Source organism: Arachis hypogaea, chromosome 1 (genome assembly GCF_003086295.3).
Source record: "Arachis hypogaea cultivar Tifrunner chromosome 1, arahy.Tifrunner.gnm2.J5K5, whole genome shotgun sequence".
Taxonomy (NCBI): domain Eukaryota; kingdom Viridiplantae; phylum Streptophyta; class Magnoliopsida; order Fabales; family Fabaceae; genus Arachis; species Arachis hypogaea.
The window spans coordinates 11,087,639-11,106,593 of record NC_092036.1 but is presented as its reverse complement, the minus strand read 5'-3'; the positions used below and the strand labels follow the sequence as shown (position 1 = coordinate 11,106,593).

General features: G+C 34.8%; 3 protein-coding genes across 10 annotated transcripts; all 3 read right to left on the bottom strand.

The window, feature by feature from the left end:
* Positions 1 to 381: 381 nt before the first annotated feature.
* LOC112796447 (SUPPRESSOR OF ABI3-5) lies at positions 382 to 8,099 on the bottom strand. 7 transcript variants are annotated; one of them, XM_025838909.3, is made up of 16 exons: positions 7,868 to 8,099; positions 7,365 to 7,507; positions 7,085 to 7,125; positions 6,022 to 6,844; positions 5,868 to 5,939; positions 5,685 to 5,777; positions 5,526 to 5,605; positions 5,306 to 5,441; positions 4,928 to 5,015; positions 4,611 to 4,702; positions 4,418 to 4,486; positions 3,838 to 4,017; positions 3,224 to 3,392; positions 2,080 to 3,000; positions 1,227 to 1,405; positions 382 to 734 (listed from the first exon to the last, which is right to left on the bottom strand). In XM_025838909.3, the coding sequence occupies exons 2-16, from the start codon at positions 7,410 to 7,412 to the stop codon at positions 549 to 551; spliced, it is 3,177 nt and encodes a 1,058-aa protein (XP_025694694.1). In that variant the 5' UTR covers positions 7,413 to 7,507; positions 7,868 to 8,099; the 3' UTR covers positions 382 to 548. The 7 variants fall into 7 exon arrangements, with proteins under 7 accessions (XP_025694694.1, XP_025694688.1, XP_072093530.1 ...); XM_025838903.3 differs by having other exon boundaries at positions 5,306 to 5,444; positions 7,868 to 8,089; XM_072237429.1 differs by having other exon boundaries at positions 5,306 to 5,444; positions 7,365 to 7,657; positions 7,868 to 8,029.
* A 2,720-nt stretch (positions 8,100 to 10,819) lies between these two features.
* LOC112796437 (ABC transporter G family member 32) lies at positions 10,820 to 16,108 on the bottom strand. 2 transcript variants are annotated; one of them, XM_025838883.3, is made up of 19 exons: positions 15,899 to 16,108; positions 15,719 to 15,795; positions 15,598 to 15,651; positions 15,421 to 15,511; positions 15,039 to 15,340; positions 14,673 to 14,954; positions 14,268 to 14,584; positions 14,029 to 14,189; positions 13,839 to 13,942; positions 13,528 to 13,690; positions 13,326 to 13,445; positions 13,148 to 13,239; positions 12,743 to 13,075; positions 12,329 to 12,619; positions 12,117 to 12,200; positions 11,893 to 12,026; positions 11,588 to 11,815; positions 11,337 to 11,508; positions 10,820 to 11,261 (listed from the first exon to the last, which is right to left on the bottom strand). In XM_025838883.3, the coding sequence occupies exons 2-19, from the start codon at positions 15,791 to 15,793 to the stop codon at positions 10,959 to 10,961; spliced, it is 3,306 nt and encodes a 1,101-aa protein (XP_025694668.1). In that variant the 5' UTR covers positions 15,794 to 15,795; positions 15,899 to 16,108; the 3' UTR covers positions 10,820 to 10,958. The 2 variants fall into 2 exon arrangements, with proteins under 2 accessions (XP_025694668.1, XP_025694671.1); XM_025838886.3 differs by lacking the exon at positions 15,899 to 16,108 and having other exon boundaries at positions 15,421 to 15,504; positions 15,719 to 15,791.
* A 1,308-nt stretch (positions 16,109 to 17,416) lies between these two features.
* Positions 17,417 to 18,740, bottom strand: LOC112796441 (ABC transporter G family member 32-like). Its single transcript, XM_025838892.3, has 3 exons — positions 18,256 to 18,740; positions 17,776 to 17,896; positions 17,417 to 17,671 (listed from the first exon to the last, which is right to left on the bottom strand). Exons 1-3 carry the CDS (start codon positions 18,528 to 18,530, stop codon positions 17,537 to 17,539), a joined length of 531 nt encoding a protein of 176 aa, XP_025694677.2. The 5' UTR covers positions 18,531 to 18,740; the 3' UTR covers positions 17,417 to 17,536.
* Between the last annotated feature and the right edge of the window lie 215 nt (positions 18,741 to 18,955).

The following is an 18,955-nucleotide window of genomic DNA, read 5'->3' as shown; positions in this document are numbered from 1 at the left end:
ACAATCAGAACCTTTGAAATCACCGGTAAATTGGTTTAGAAATAATATAATTTGGAGTTGAAATTGTGCAGACAACAATTTTGATTACAAACAACAACGATTTAAAACAGACAAGTTAGTTGGGAAGAATGATTCTTGTTTGCAGGTAAAATGACAAGTGGGAGAGTCACAAGGATCCATATTATAATGCCTTTTTATAAATTATTTGTTTAGTTTGTTGAGTACGAGGCAGACAAACTTTTTTTTGGGCACAGTATCACACATCTTCCAAACATAAGAAAGAAAAACCAATAAAAAAAAATACAAATCCATCACAAGTTTTTTCTTGGCTCACCAAGGCAAACACAAATTAAATGACATTCTAATACAAAGTTCAACCAGTGCAAAAGAAAGCTGACTTAATCACTAGATTTCAAAACTGACAATATTTTATGTCACTGTCACTACACTAGGAAAACATTAAAAAAAAACCTACAGATTTTAATATTATATGTTTCTCATTTCTCAAGGCTTAAATATTAAATTTTGGAGGGTTCAACTTCAAACCTTTAACTGTCATTCATTTCCCGGAACCTGGCAAGTGCCTTTTTATGAATAAGCATCTTATAACTGTCCCCTGCCTGCACCTCAAGGCTAGGATCTAACTTCTTCTGCTGACTTCCAAGTCCTGCTCTATTCTCCATGGCTTGTGCCTGCACTGGCTCTACCATTCCACTCCCATCCTTTCCAAGTCCCTGGGCATCAAATTATACATTCAAGAACAAACAAGCACAATATTAAAATCCTAGAATCCTTCAAATCGTAGATATGTTGTGAGAGAACATCAAATTTCCAGGGATATCCCATCCAAGTCTACAGGTGCAATTTGATAAAATAAAATAAAAAGGGCAGCTCAGTGCACAAGCATCCCATGTTAACTAAGGATCCGGGAAAATACTGCGCCTAAAGGGTGTAATGTATGCAGCCCAATCTGATAATTACATCAGTGGCTGTTTCCGCGGCTTGAACCCATGACCTTGTGGTCACACGGAGACAACTAATGCCTTTAGGATGTGTTTTGCCGGAGGGTGAAAATGGGGAGGAAAAATTTACATGGATGAGCTCCATATGTAATTTACCCAAGAAGCTCATTCATGGAATTTCCACCCTCATTTTTAACCTTGCAACAAAGCATATCCTTAATATCAATAATAAACTAATGTAGTGCAGAGAGAATGAAATGATACCAAGCCTTCCTGCCATCCCATGTTGCGAAGCATACGATTGCCAACATTGTTTTCATCAAGTGCTTTTTCTGCTGTTATCACCTCAAAAGTATCAAGGTTGACTTCTCCAACTGCACGTCCTCCACCAACCCCAGGAGGAAAAGGCATAGGATCACCCTTCCTCGACACAAAATCTCGATCTTCAGGGTCACATAAGGTAGAAACAATTGTTTCTTAAAAGTCAGTCCATGTGTCCAGGATATAAAGTTACCAGTGAACCTAATGGCTTCTTGATTACTATTCCGTTACTCAAAACTCCAAATATCAAATAGTAATATCATACGAAGCATCAACAATTTGATACAAGAAATTTTTTTCTAATACGCCACCCAAGCCTCAGAAAAAATAAAATAAAATGAAAATGCAAATCCCTTTCTACTGGCTGGAATTGATCAGCACTTAGAGACTTAATAGAAATAATGGTTAATTTATATTTGTACAAAACATATATCCTAAATCATAAATATATTAAAATATATTTCACATACAACCCTACTAAAGTTTGATTTCCTTGCCTTGAAGATTTCTGAAATCCCCCTTGAGAATTATCACAAAAATAAGAGACAATCCTACATATTTACAGGCCTACATATCCGATTCTCAAAAATACAAGTAGAAGAGCGAGGCCTTACTTAGCACCTAATGTGAAGTTAAAGCTTCCTCTTCTACTAGAGCCTTTCAAAAGGCAGAGGACAATGATTTCAAATATGAGGAAATAATTGCTCCATTAAGCAAATACTTTCTATTCACCTCGGTTATTTTTCAAAAGTAGTTGAACTCAAGAAATAATAAAAAATAATTTAAGCAGTCTTACTTGAATCCCCAATTTCATAATCAGCCAAATCATTCCCACCCGATGATGATGAGCCATACAAACTTCTCCTCTCAGCTGCACGATCTCTATAGGTTGTTTGAGGTTGCTCCTTATGAATTGAAGCGGAACTAGGCGCTTCTGAAAACCTTCTTCTGCCACTTCCGGCAGCCACTGATGGTGTATATGAACCCAAGGCAGAGACATCTGTTCTAAAAGGAGTTGAACTTATCTGTGCATCGACACTTGCAGCTGAAGAACTTGAAAATGATGACGGAGAAGCTGTAGAACCAGGGTAGCTATCTGATTTGACAACCCCTCTTCCTGAACCCCTTATAACTCCCATAATAGTTCCACCAAGACTATTACTAACAGGCCGTGCCTGTGCCTGAGAGTCCAAACCAGCAGCCTGGATAACAGTTGTATGTGTTCCCAAGCTAGATACGTTGGTTTCCCTAGGCATAGATTCACCTTTTAACTTGTTCTTTGTAGGGTATGACCTATCATCGGTGGAAACAGAGAGTTGATTGTCCTCCAAGGCTACTCGAGTAGCCTGCCCTTCATGGCTCCTCTGCTTCCACATTGACAACACATTGTTCATTTTTTTCTTGTTTGCTAGAATACTGCTTTTTGAGGCAAGTTTTATCTCCTTTGCCTTCTCTTTTTCTTTCTTCTCAGCAGCTAAAGCAGCCGTTGCAGCAGCCTGCACAGCATCTGCCAATGATGCAGGCTTCTCAACTGATGCAACAGTAGAAGCCGGTGCAGAAATTACCACCTTTTTACTACTGGCACCATCAGATGCCTTGGAAGGTTCAGACTGCTGGTTAGCTGTGTTGTTTTGATTTTGTTCAGTGCAAGGGATGTACTGTTGAGTTTGGTGGTCATACGTATACCATATCCCATTGTTACCATCGTAGTAAAGACCTACATGCCATAAAATGCAGAAAATGAAAATAAAATAGAAGGTAATATCGTTTGACAAGTATTTTAGTGTTTCTAAATCATAATGCTGCCCAAACTATAAACAAAGGCCCAAACAATAAACTAAAATCCTAAAATTGAGAAAGTAACTCAAGAACTACTTCAGGAAAAATGCTTTTTTGAGAAACTTCAGTATGAGTTTTGTATCGAATAGCAACATACGCACCAGTATTTCCATCGTAGTAAAACCCAGATGCTGCATCATAATAATAACCGGATGCTTCATCCCAAACAAAGCCTGATTGTGGAGCACCACCTGTGGTGCTTTGCTCAGGAGCAGAAGCTTGCTTATCATCGGGATTGTATTCTTTTGGAGCCCACCCCACAGAATCATACTGAACAGTAGGAAAAGTACAAGACAACAATCATATTCAGGACAAGTTGACAATTAAGAACACTGAAATTCATTAAGTGCACGAAAATGAGGCAATATTATCAATGAAAGATTACTGCTTGAAATTCTACACCATACCTAAAATCAAAGAAAACTGCCGAAAACAGAGTGAAACTTCCAACAAAAGGGGGAAAAAAAGGCCTAAGTAGCTCTATGTCAAATTAGGAAATGAGCTCAGAACTATTTAACTACATATATTATTCTTAAAATATTAAGGATTCGAACAACTTTGGAAAATGCTCACATTGCATAAAATCTTTTAAAATTAAAATGTTTTGTAATTTTTTTTAATCATCATTTGAAATCGACAATAATCACTTCAACAATACAAAATATACCTTAGTCATTTATAAATTTCAATAATATATATATAAAGAATAGAACACCTGTTGAGCAAATGTCGCAGCCTCAATAGCAGCTGCTGCAAGGCTGCTTGATTGTGAAGTTCCTGGTGCTCCTGATCCAGGGCCCAAGATACTTTTAGCATATGCCACTCTTAGAATTTGTCCATTCTTCTCAAGAGTAGTCCCATTTGTTGCCTCAAGAGCTTTGGTAGCATCCTCCACCTAAAAGTAAGTATCTTGTCAGATTATTAACCTTTTTCAGTTTTCACCACCATAGAAAAAAGAAAAAACTCTACTATTACTCTAAAGTGTAACAGTGACATGACATTTAATAGGGATGTTAAATGAGTTAACCTAACAAGTTTAAGCAATGGATCCTCTCATGTAACCACTTAATAACCAAAATGAGTCAATTCAATGGGTTTGGACTTGTTCTAATGGCGCTAGGTTGCGCTATTGCAAATAGGAAATCAAATGCATACAATTTATTAAAATTAAGTTCTTACTGACCAATTCACGGCAAAGATATTACTTTTTAGTGGAGAAAAAAGAAGGAATAGGTGAGGTCATGAGGAGAGCATGCAAAAATAATTCTCAAGCATTCATCATAACTTATACCCACCGAATAAAAGTGTACAAATGCAAATCCCCTTGAGACATGTGTAAACTTGTCTCTCACAAGACGCAGATCCTGTAATTGATGATAAAATTACTCTTAGCACATAGATGATAAAAGCAGATGCAAAACAAGACTCGTAACATCCCAATCTAGAAGAAGGATGAATCATTTTAATAAAATTATTTATCAATAGAACCTTAATTGGAGCATGTTTAGAAAACTCATAGCGGAGCATTTCCTCATCAGCATTTTCATCCAATCCACGAACAACCAAAACATGAGTTGGACCTGATTACATAGAAACTTCATTAATAACAGATAAATTTAGGATGCATTTGTTTCTAGTTCTGAAACAAGTGATTCCACAACTTAAATTTTCTATTTAACGGAAAATGTTGAACATTGATTTTTTTTTTTTAAAAAAATTGAAAAAGGTGACTTTTGTTTGTCCAAAAAATGCATCCACACACACACACAATTTATATTAATCTCAAATAAGAGTGTTATACTAACCTGCCTCCAGACCCTTCTTCCCCATGGCTGATGAATTTGTTAATGAAACATCTGCTGCAGGAGCATCCTCAGTTCGTGGCTCATTACACTGCAATCATTATAGTGAAAAAATTATTTAATAATAGAAGCCCATTTTCATGCTGCTATTGATCTAGTATGGTCCAGTTTGTACTACTTTTTACAATCAATGGAAGTACCTTATCTGGGGGTGGGGTGAAGTGGGGATGGGGAGCATATAAATCAGGGAGAAAATGGCTTATTATTAGCACCAAAAACTAATTTAGGCATCGCCAAAGTTCAAAGCAATATCCAAGAATGAATACTAAGCTTCAAGATAGCAAAACCAATTACTGAACCAATGCAAGGGAAAGTATGAACCTGATAACAGGAGGTACGACGTGCAAAATTGATGTAGCCACATATAGTGCACATCCAATCAGATGGTATTGTAATGCTCTTATGATTATGGCCTGATTTCATAGCTCCATCAGGACCTGGACCACCAGTAGGTTTACTACTGCAACAAAGTACGGCTGTCATATTACAGATGCTCATAAAAAGGCAATATTACAGAATTTGAGAATGAAACAAAAAATACCTATATTCAAAGAAAAGCTTTCTGCCATCCACAACAAGACCATCATCTCCTAGCTTGTCCATCATTGCTTGTGCGGCTCCCTAATCATAATATTATTCTCATTTCAACATTCTTGAAACTGACATAAAAATGATATTGGAAACCAGACATGATTATTACCACAGAAGGAAAATCGATAAACGCAAATCCCCGAGAAATGCCAGAATTTCTTTCCTTTATAACACGAACATGACGAAGGGGTCCCCACTCCGCCTAAAGAGATCCATGATAATGTCAGTAAAATAAGACCACAAAAGCCACATAAGTACATAATAATGCTGAAGCAAATTCAGGGGCACATACAAGTATTTGGTACAGATCCTCCTCAGTAGTTTTCTGTGAGAGACCTTTCACAACAATAGTTGCAGATGGGGCCTGGTAGAATAGCTTTTTACATCAGATCGTCCAGAATTTGTAAGTACTCACGTAAAACATATAAGTTACATTGGGCGCATACCACTGAATAATGTTCACGCTGACGTTTTTCCTCACGATCCCTGCGTCTTTCACTTCTATCGTATCGACTGTCACTATAGCTATCTTCTCTATAACTCCGACTATGGCTTCGACCTCGAGGGGACCTTGATCTTGGATGATCGTCGTATCCACGAGACTGGGAACGGGATCGGGAATGGGACTGAGATTTGGACCGGGACCGGGAACGGGATCGGGACCTAGAATGAGAATGCTCACGCCTCTTACGCGGGCTTACATCTCTTTCCCGACTAAGACCTCTTCTATCATGTTCTCGATCACGTGATCCACGTCGCCTCCAGTTACTATCTCTTCTACTGCCTCTTTCATAATCAGAATCATAACTATGGCGGCCATGATCATAATCCCTCTCATGGCTATCCTCCCTACGATGATGAGAAGCACGGGACTTGTAGCCATAGTCATCATATGCATAATCATCACGGTCATGTCCTCCAAACCTGGCAGGTTTATCATATCCTCGATCCCCATAATTTTCAATGCTGCCATAACCATCTCGAAACTTATCATATTCTGGGAACGTGTCAATATCGGCTTCTCTGTAGGCATCAATCTGATTATACGGCTCATGATAAGGCCTCTGAAAACGTCTAGATTCTCTGTCCATTGGATAATCTTCCTCATAACCTCTCCTTTTGGATTGATTCCAGTGGCCAACAGGAGGTCCTGGTGGCATATAGCCCTCCCTATCCAAAATGTCACGATGGAAAGCATTTCTCTGGTATATGGCATCCCTTGGATATCTTTCATCTACAAAGCGTCTATCCTCATAAGCACCCCCAACCCTGCCAAACAAATGGATAAAATGGGAGGAAGGAAAAGATAAAACTCGATAATATGCATCCAAACAAATACAGTATGCAGCACAAAGATGAACAGAAGATCTTGAGACAATCATGTACCATATTATACCATAATGAAGCATTTCTATCTATAAAGTATAAAATAATATACATTACATATACAAATTTGCCCAAGGTTTTATATTACCGTAGGGATGATAAGCAACAAGCAGTTGCACTCACCGATAATTTGGCTCATGGACCGCACCATAACCCTCAAGAGCCTGTGGATTCAAGAGAATAAGCTATGTCAGCAACAAATAATCAATGATGAGAGGAGTGTTAGGCAAATCCAGTCCTTATCCTCACTGCCCCCACAGCTAGCTTTCTTTCATAATTTCTCTAAGGATGACATGACATTTTCCCCGGTAAAAAATTCAATCACATTGAAACCCCCTAATAGTTTCTTTGAATAATCATCCCCACTATAGGTGAATTTATTTAAGGAGGAAACCACAATTACGCTGTTATTATCCCAGCCTTGATGAAGACCATAGCGACCAGGATCCATTTCTTGCCGAGCCAATAGCCCCCCGAGGCGAGAAACTCTCTCAAGATGGATTTCGAATTCGAGAATGCAAAATTGGGTCTCAAAACCTCTCTCCCCTGTAATATGCATACAAACAGATAGAGTTATCCACCATTGAACCAACAACCAATAATTCCCATGACCTTTTGTTGGCCCTCTCTTCTTTCATAACTCGAATAGGAATTTGCAATCCTCAAAAACATAATTACCTTCTTCCAAATCCTCCCCTTAGGTATACCACACAACAAAATTCATCAGCTCTACAACTAATTTAAAATTAAATCACATAACAAATTGAGCTTTAACATTTAAACAACCATCAAATATGAACAACTCCAATCGACAGTAACGAAATCAGGACAATCACAAAAAACAACGAATATATTGTTTCCGATTATCATATGAAAATCAAAGGCCAGAATAGTTAGGGTTTTTACCGATGATAGGATAGGTTTGGTAAGATTAAGTCGGATACCGCGATTCAGGTGCCCAAAATGAAGATCTAGGGTTTTCAGTTGGCAGGGAGATAGCGCCAAATTGGAACTCAGAGAGAGGTATTTTGTGTTGTTGGAGAAGGAGAAACGATTTGTTTGTGTTTCAACTTTCAATTGAATGTGCTGCTAAGTGGCAATGATTCCATAGGCCAGTACATTAATCATGCCAAAAATCAAGAATTCAAGATCCTATTTAATTATTTAATTAATAATTAATAATTAATAAATTAATACATGTATTCATAACTATGTATTTATCGTTTAATTTTCTATAAATAAAGAATTTTATACATGAACAATAAAATTTTTTACATGTTATATAGGATGAGAGGTTAATCTTTTTTATTATATTAATATACAAAAATATTATTTGTATAATAAAATTAATTATTAATATATTTGTGTATAAATATATTATTTTATTATAAAAATTTGTTAGTGTTTATCTATTAATACTAATAATTGTTATTTTTAACTTAGAAAAATCTTGATGTATAAAAATTAATTATACAATACATAACACTGTTCTATCATCTATTTATAAAGGTCAAAATAATTTTATTATTTTTTTAGCATATGTTAGTAGATTTTACTTAAATGTAAAAGTTATTATGTTTGTATATTTAAATAAATGTTACACTGTGTTATTCTTATACAATCAATAAAAAAATTAAAAAAAAGTTTATATTGTAATCACACAAATAATAAATATTAATTAAGTGATATTTAGTTATATTATTAGATTTTTAGTATATAGTTTGCGCTACGTATGGGTTATCTACTTAATCTTCTTTAATATTATCACACATACAATCATATTTAATTCGATAAAATTGTTTAATTTTAAGATGAACTTTCTATAATTTTACACTTAAGGAGTTATTTTTTGATTTCGTTTCGTCATTAATAATTTGATTATTTTAGATAATAATATATAGAAATAATGCTTGCAAGGAATCCTGTTGAAACGAAGAAATATAGGCTTATCTGCTAGTAAATAAAACTTTTCGGAAAAAAAAATATAAGATAAGAGACATAAGACTAAAGAAAAAGCAAAAAAAATCTTTCGTGTATAATCCTGTATAATCTCAAATATAATCAATTTAAATTTAAATACGTAGACCAAATAATATAATACAAGTAAAATTTTTAAATTCATGAAGATATAGCACATCATATAAATTTTCATGCTTGTGTACTTACCATTTGAGTTAACAAATGCAAAACCCTCTTTTTTTTTCTTTTTTATTCCTATTAGTCGAAACCAATGCTTTGATTTTCTGTCAAGTAATAGTTCGGGTAAGTCATTTATATTAATACCAAAATGACTTTAGAACATTATAATAATATGTTTCCTCACTTGTCACTTCCATCGCATTTTAAAAGATAAACAAATGAAACTCAATTATTATATCGATATTCACCTTTTAGATGACAAATTTTGTATTTCTCCCAAAGGGATAAGGTTTGTTCATTACCATCCAACAAAAAAAAAGCATAACACTTCATATACTATTTGGCACTTTAGGTAAACTGTAGCTGCAATTCAATACACAGAAGATTTATAAGTATGTTTTATATGAATCAAGAATATGTGAATTTTTATCTAACAAAACCTACAAACCAAGAATATATGAATTTACAATAAATTATACTCAACCAAACAATATATTCTTATTAGTTTACAAACCCTAAAAGTACATTCTAGTTCTTCTAACTATGCTATACACACTTATTTTATGAGGTGCGGAGAATCCGACATACAACAATTGAGTATATATATAATTTTGGTGGCTTTGCAAGTGCGTATAAATACCATCATCTCCTTTGGAAATTGAAGGATTTAATTGCAAAGGCAAATATTATTGCAAAAAATACGCAGAAGCCCGCAACCATAATAGCGGCAACGCACAAGAAATCATGCCTGTACCCAAACACCACTCTGAGTACTTGTGAAATAGCCATAGAATTCCCATTAGATAGCTTTACAGATTTTTTATCACCACCATACTGTGAAGTCAGGAGACCATAAAGACTCCAGGCTACAGGGTTTGCCCAGTAATACCATCTCCACCAAACAGGGATTCTCTGAGAAAATTAAAGCAACATCCAGACAAATTTCTTAAATGGATAATTTTAACGTAATGTATGAATTTTTTACTCAGATGTGCGTCTCTTAAAAGCCTTGAGTTTATCATGAACAATAATAATTGGTGTCTTTAGCACTTTGCCACCGGCAGTTTAAGTTAGAGAATCACCTAGGTATAGCCTACTAATTTTACTGTAGTAAAAATTTAGTCAATTTATTTAAATCATAATTTCACGTAAAATTGATTATACTTGAATTTTCACTTTTTAAAATAAGTTTGTTATAAAAAAAAGAAAAAACAATCTTCACTATTTTTAATTTTTCCAATTTTAAAACTAAAAATACAAAGAATTGGTTTGAGTTGACTCACAATATAGTTGATTCCCTAGATTTAGAGTAAAATAAACACTTTAGTTGTAAAATCTAACCGGAAAATATAACTAAAACATGAGTTTGTTTGGATGAGCTTTTAAAAAATATCTTTTTTTAAAATTAATTTTTAAAAAAAATTTATAGTAAAATAAAAATAATTTTATATTTAAATATTTCATGCAAAAAAATTTTTTTAATTATCAATTATGTTTGAGTATAACCATAAAAAAGTACCTTTTTGTTTATTTATTACGTGAAATATTTATTTAAAAAAAATCTTTAAAAAAATAAATTATTTCTAAAAAAATATTTTTTATTTTTTTAATACTTTTACTTTTATTACTAAAAATTTATCAAACATATTAAAAAAATTAAAAAAAAAATTTTTTATTAATTTTTTTTCTATTAATTTGATAACGCTCAAACAAGCTATATATGTCGTAATAAATGATAGTTACTGGCTGCTGGTTATTCAACAGAGTAAACTATTATTATATTCATCAAGATTTTCTTCATTAATTAAATCCTTGAAAGAATGCTACATCATCAAATCATTCTGTTAACACCAAATAGTTACTCAAGACCTTGGCAAATAAAGCAGAATAAATGAATTAAAGATTGAGGTTGAGGAATCATAAAACCACTGAAAAGGTTCCATAACATATAAAATGGAGCAGCGATAATGGCAGCAACATTATGATTTGGTGTGACAGCCGTTGTCATCATTCCATAGAAGGTAAAATACAGCATAGTAACATACATGAAGAACAAGTACCATATGAACCTATCAACACTCCAGGCAAAGGAAGCCATAGAATAGAAAATTGTGGAGTATATCATAGCCTGTGCTAACACATAAGGAAACTCAATAATAACCTGCACATCCAAGAAGTACAACATATTAATCTACTTATTACAAAATAAATCTTTCTCATCTGAAGTGTAAGATACCTGAGCAAAAGCAAATGGTAAGGCCGAGTACATCCCAGCAGCTCTTTCTCTATATGAAACAAATCTTTCAACCGAAACAACCGGTTGAACGGCTGTGCCATTTGTTATGCCAATGAAGAGGATTGCAGAATACATGGATCCCATGGCATTGAATAGATCTTGCTGCATGTCTCTGAAAATGGTAAGCAAGAGTAAAACATGTTGAGAAATTCATGTGATTCAGCTAAAATTAGCATGAAAAAGAAAAAGACCTTTTAGCACCAAATCTCCAGCATATTGTCCCAAGCATCAAGGAGATGATGACAGTGTAAAAGAAGCGAACAGCAGTGTAGTGTGGGTTACGCCAGTAAGATAGATTTTGCTTCCAAAGACAAGTTAGGAACTGATCAAAATATGATCGACAATACTTGGTTGGAAAATGCAACTCTTTTGAATTATTGCTCGGCTTGCTCAAGCTTTCAACCAATTCTTTATTATACCTTTACATGAGGAAAAAATCTATTAATTAGTATGAAACTGGTTATTTGTTTAGTAGTAATTTGAAATTTATACGTACTGGTATAAACTTGATCTTCGGTATATTTCTGCAAAGTCCACTCCTAAACGGTTTTCTTCTGTTGAAGAAGTAACCTCCAACATCCATGTTGCAGGGTTATATCCAGACCTGATCTTCGGAACCCCTTCCACTGCCTACAATCACATAGATAAGTAGTTGAAGATTGTTTCATCACCATTCATATATCACATAAATAAGTGAAAGCTAAGCATCAATTAGCTTACCTCGAAATAATTGACAAGTTCACTAGATTTAGGGCCAAGTGGACCAGCATATATGAGCTCTCCTCCACGCTTCATAAACAGAAGCTATAAAAGGAATTGGGTTTTTGTTAGACTAGTGTGTCCAAGGCCATGACGCTAAGCTATAAAGTATAAACTATATATTTTTCTAACAGAAACTAGCATATGTTGCATGTAGTAAGGAGAGTATATACCTCATCAAACGATTCGAATATGTCTATGCTAGGCTGATGGATTGTGCACACAATGGTTCGGCCAGTATTGACTATATTCCTAACAGTTCTCATTACAATGGCTGCAGCCCTGGCATCCAATCCAGAAGTGGGCTCATCCATGAAAACTATAGATGGGTTTGCAACCAATTCAACTGCTATTGTTAATCTTTTTCGTTGTTCTGTTGACAAGCCATCAATTCCAGGTAGACCAACTAGTGCCCCTTTCAATGGAGTGAGCTCCACCAGTTCCATTACCTCCTCAACAAAGGCCTGCCATGCCAATTAAACTCTCCAAACTTAATGCATACTTTCAAAAATGAAATAGTAATGACAAGTTCATATGATTTTGGTAACTGTATTGTCTAATGTCTAAACAAAGACTGAACTCTTTACCTTTTGCGTTTCAAAGTCAACATCTGAAGATAACCGGAGCCAAGCAGAGAACAATAAGGACTCCCAGACAGTCAAGCAAGGGGAATGAACATCTGTCTGCTCACAATAACCAGAAATTCTTGCAAAACTGTCTTGCCTTTTGGGATAACCAGATATGTATATGTTCCCTTCTATAACACCTCCAGTTTTTCTTCCAGCCAAGACATCCATTAGCGTGGTTTTTCCAGCCCCGCTTACTCCAACCAATGCTGTCAACACTCCAGGCCTAAAAGCTCCAGTAACATTAACAAGCAGCTGCAGCCTTTCTTCTTGTATCCCTTCTTGTTTCAATTCCTGAAGAAATCATGAATCAAATATCTTTTAAGAATACTTTTTAGGGGCGACAGGGGGTTTCTTTTTACGCACCAAAGGGACATCCACATAGTAATTGATATTGCTGAAAGCCATGGAAAGAGGTTGAAATGGGAGAACCATTCCTCTTTGTTTGAAATGCTTTCCTGGGATGACAATACAATAAAATGAATGTCATTTCCCAGCTGAACAGAAACGGGCAAAGAAAATATGTATTAGACATTTTACAAACCACTGGATGATGAATGCTGCAAGTACTCTCTCAACTCAACAATAACACTTTCACCTTTCCTACTCTTTTCTCTTTCTTGTAGCTCACTCTTTGAAACTACAGCTTGTTGTTTTCCCAAAGCTGAAGAAAATAAGGAGAACAAGATCTTAAATTGTCCTATTAAATATTAAACATTTAAACTATACAGAGAAATTTGTCTTACGATTAAGGTAAGCTAAGAAGATAGTAAATAATGTGTTGAACAAAATTGTATATCCAACCATGGCTCCAACACCAATCCAATACCAATAGCTCTCTTGATACAAACTTCGCTGTTTCAACACTAGCTTACCCAAGGGATAGTTGGTGATCTGATTTTGTACTGTCTGTAAGAAAGAGAAGAATTTCAAGGGAGTAAGGAAATTGTTGGATTGAATGCATACTAAATAGAGATCATCACTTCACAGAATTAACCTGTGAATAAATACTGTTACATAGCTCTCAAAGTTATGATGAAAACGGTGTAAATGATACCTTATCCCAGGAATGCCCAAGGAACTCATTTACGGAAGCCGAATTTTGTGCATACATTAAAGGAGAAATCCAAAAACCCCATATCCACCAACTTGGAATGCGATCTATCAAAAAATGACAAGACTTCATAAAACTTAGTTCAATATATAAATGAAACTAGGAGAAATGCAGAGTGCAGTTCCTATATAACCTCTTGAAATGATGTATCCGCCAAGAGCCATCACAATCAACATGGCAAAGGATCCAAAAGTATTGGCCACTATCATGTTCCGCCCCAAGGATCCTATCAGACGAAATAGGCCTAGAGACATCTGGTGCAGAAAGAAATAAAGCAAGAACTGCCGAAAAAATCTGCAAAACAAGAAACACAAAAAATAGCTCAAGAGAAACTTAAGAATACACAAAAGTCCAGTTAGAATTGAGAGTTACCTGATAATTGAAGGATCATATCCAATTGTATAGTAAGAGACAGCAACCCAGCAACCAGCTTCCATGAGAGAAGTTGGGATGCTAAGGAACCAAGAAGGGATTGTATAAGCCCAGCTAGGATAGAAGTGCAAATCTCTATGCTTGTACAAAACTGGAAGCTTTGCAACCAACATTGACACCTCCGTAAAACCATTGAAGAGAATAATAACCATCGAAAAGTACAGTGAACCAAGATATAATCCCCCGTCGTCAATTGTATTATGGTGCATCGTTGTCCGGAAAAATACACTCATTGTAATTAAAGCTACCAAAAACAGCTGCAAAGAATAAATACATTCTTCTTCGTGAGCTTCTGAAGGTGGTTGATTCAATAAAAATAAAATCTAAAATCTTTTAACTATATACCTGAACAAATTTGAAAACATAAATGAATGAATTCCGTTTCATAAGAAGCTTCTGCCACTGGTAATTTGTCCTGAGAAGGTCAAGCCTGGTGGCACCATAGGTACAAGTAGCCAAGGCTGCGGGATGATTGTAGCGTTTATCGAAAGGAGCTCTTAGTTCCTCTGATAAGTTCTTTCCCTCGCGATACAATGAAAACGCTTGGGCAAACTTCCCAACAGGTATGTACCGATAAGGCTGGTCCAGAGCAGACCAGTACTGCTCCTGGTCCTTCTTTGACGTAACCTGTTAACAAAAAATTAGTCAGAAAGTCTCAGAAGCCAGCACTTTTATTAAAATAAAGAATCAAATATTGCTACCACCACTTACTTCTTGTAAGAAATCTGCTACATTCTTTCGCTCAGGACAAGTGAACCCCATCATTTTGAAAAACTCAATAGCAGATTCACGGGGCCCTTGATAAACAATCTGACCCTCGCACAATAGAATGACATCATCAAACAATTCATAGGTCTCAGGAGCTGGTTGGAGAAGAGATATGATAGTGGTTGTATCAAGTGCACGGGTAGAATGTTTAAGATATCTAATGATTTGGTAAGTGGTTGCACTATCGAGCCCCGTTGATATCTCGTCCATGTACAGAACTCTTGCTGGACCAATTAGTAACTCTCCTGCAAATCTCACACATCATTTGGTTAGCATAGCACATACTAAAATGCAAGACAAATTATATGTCAATGTTATGATAAACCTGTTGTAAGTCGCTTCTTTTGTCCCCCTGAGATTCCCTTGAGCATTTCATCTCCCACCAATGTGTTTCCACATATATCCAAACCTAATATCTTTGTGAGAAATATCTTAGCTCTATTCTTACATTTTTATCGACTCAACAAATACTAAACTATTTCACAATTTGCATAATGAATACCTTTATGATGTACTCTACCACAAGATCTGTTTCCTGTCCTCCAAGAGCAATTGACTACAAAAGAAAATAGATTCGATTATTAGTTTGTGTAACAAGTTTTCGTAATTAATGAAAAGCATACCTTCATGAAGAGATCAAGATCAACATCTGGTTTTATTCCAGCACTCTTCTCTCTCCTAGCAAGCTCTAGTAGCATATCTGTTAACGTTCAAGACTTTTAGTACTCAGAATCGTAAGTATTTTCTAATGAACTAAATATAAAAATCAACTACTAAGTAACTTGTTTATCATAACACATTACCAAATTTAAATCAGACGCCTTGACAGCGGCCTGCAAATTGGAGAGTTTCCCTCACGGTCATCTCTGCCACGTGCCAATCTTGTTGAATGACATAAGCAGACGTTCTCTGAGGAACAAATTCATTCAAACCATGTCCATTGTAAGTAATGTTCCCTGATATCTGTGGATGACATAAGAACAAAAATGAGGTGGTGACAAAAAAAAGAAGACAAAGATACAAGTCCAAAATAGAATGTAGATATAACTCCTACCAGTGCTTATTGCCTTGGGTTATTATCAATTTCAAAACCCAAACAACCTATTACTCCATTCACATCATAATTCATGTTATCAAATTTTTTTTTTAAATTAGGAGTAATACTGGAACGAAATTATGTTATTTAAACGAGACTCTAGCAGGGATTCTTATACTGTTGTTCAATGTGAGTGTAATTGAAGTCTACTTAATTAGTATACCTGTAAACCAGGTCCCAGCCTACCAGCAAGAGCTAATAGAAGTGTCGTTTTTCCAGAGCTTGGTGGACCCAACAGCAGCGTTAGTCTGCAACAATGACAAATCAATATCCTATCATATACATGAAAAAATTAATTTATTAATGGTTATTTTAAACAATCTTGCTACGTCTGTAATTTTTTTTTATTGTAAATACCTTTTGACACCTGACAATCAATATTTTTATTTTATTGATTAAAAAATAATTTAAATACATAATTAATTAATAACAATCATATTTTAATTTAATTTATCAATGTTTTTATTGTTTTTCATATAACATATTATGAATAAATTTTGGATAGAAAACTTTAGCCAATACTGCTTAACACATGAATGATAACAAGTTGTGACGACTAAAAATTAAACAAAATCTTTTTTCTATTGTTCGGCACATATCAATGTAATATAAGGACAACGATTATTAGATACCCAAAAAGAAAAAGGGAAAATGATTGATAGCAAATAAAAATTTGAAGGAAAATACTTAACGCGATTGTGTGACGAAGTACGATGATAATAATATTTTTTTTCTTAAATTATTTACTATCAATTGTAAAAGAATTTTGTATAGATGTGTATTACCATGTAAGTAATAAATTCTTAAATTCATTACTTAAAAAATTATTTAAACATGAATCGAATTGATTGAATGACTATATAAAAATTTTTATATTACTAATAAAATTAAACTTAACAAAAATTGAGAAGAAAAACTTTAAAAAATAATAATAGTCATTCTTCTATTGAAGAATATTCTATTTGGCCAATGCAAATCTACAAGCAATTAGATATAACCACATATTAAAATAGACAAGAAAAAAAAAACACATTAAAACTTAAACCAAAAAGTTTTAACAAACAGGAAGGAATACTCTCTGTTGCCACCAATTATGTACTCATTAATTTTTTTTTAAAAATGACTATCGCTAATAATTGTATGAGTTCCACTGGGAGACAATAACAGCGCTTCAAAAAAGACAGAAATTAAACATTTAGGATTTCTATTTATGAAAGATACAGCCGACTGTAATAGCAACTTTATCTTTCAATTTTTGAAATCTCAAATGTTACACAAATTTGTGATAAAAAATACTCAAACTATTTCTTGTGGTTCTCAATAAGACATTAACGCCAGTATGAATCTAATAAAATATTAGAATTAAGTGAATAATAACTTTGATCACTGACCTTGAAGGTCTTATAATCCCACTAATGTCAGAAATAATCGTCAATTTGCTTCTCTTCCTTCTTAATATCCTCATTTGTCGTAGAAGAGCCTAATAATACAAACCGAAATCAAATTAAAAAACTATACAAAAAACAAAAAAAAATCGTTGATTCAAGTCAACCTAAGAGAAATATAGGAAGTACTGTATATTACCTCACTCATATTGCAAATGAAATTGGAGATTGTAGGCAATGCTCTACTTCCTATGTGGACAAAAGTCTCTATCGTCAAGTGTTGAAACCGAACTTCAATCTTCGGAAACTCCAAATCTACTCTGCGGACACATAAAAAAATAAAAGCATTATTAGCTACATTCAAAGAAAAATGAAAGATCCAGTCAAAATAAGAAGTATACAACAAATCACAAACACTATTTCTAACTACACATGGAAGATACAGAGTAAAGACGGTACTTGTTACCTACATCATTTTCTATTAATAATAATATAACTCAATTATAATTAATTTTATAGTAAGAGTACATAACAAGTACATCAAATGTAACAACTAACAAATATTTTTTTTAGATTTTTATTTTAAAAAATACTACTTCTGATTTCAGAACTCTGAATTATAAGTTTACTAGATTCTACATTTCCCCCTGTGGATGCACAGAAAAAAAGTTATCATTACGCGTCGAATCGGTTTCTCATGAGCTGAAAGAACGTCTCAGGATCATCATCGAGTGCATCGGCGAGCCTCTCGAGAAGGATTCGATGCTCCTGCGTGCCAAGGTCTGCGACGTCAACCTCCCTCTTGTCGCCGCTGAGATTCTTAAAGATCCCCCTCCGCGCTCGCCTGTAGGTAGGGAGCCTCTCAAGCGCGGCCCACCGCAGCGCCTCCTCATCCTCCCCTTCCTTCCGAAACGATGTCGATCTCGCAAACGCATTATCCGTAGAATTCCACATTGCGCCCCTTCACCACCTTCTCTGCCAGCGGGCAGCTCACCAAACCCCTAACTGTCTAACAAACTCGAACAAAATAGAATATAATAACAATAATAACGTGAGATGTTGGTGGTGGTGGTGTAAGGGTGGTTACTGGTCAGTTCAACGGTGGTGTTAGTCTGAGAGACAGAAAGAGATGAGAAATGACGAGAAAAACTGAAGAAGGTACAATGATACAACTACTATTACTGCTACTACAAATGTAGATTAAGTGTTGTTTGGACAGGTAGTTGAAGTGTGCATTAAATGATAGAGACTTGAATATTTCTTCCCTCTCCACATATATTGAGATTTGAGTTGGTGCACTGCGATAAAGAGCACAACACTCTGGTGACTTTCTTTATCTCTCCAGTTAGACCTTCCCTCATTTAATAGCCGCGGGAAAG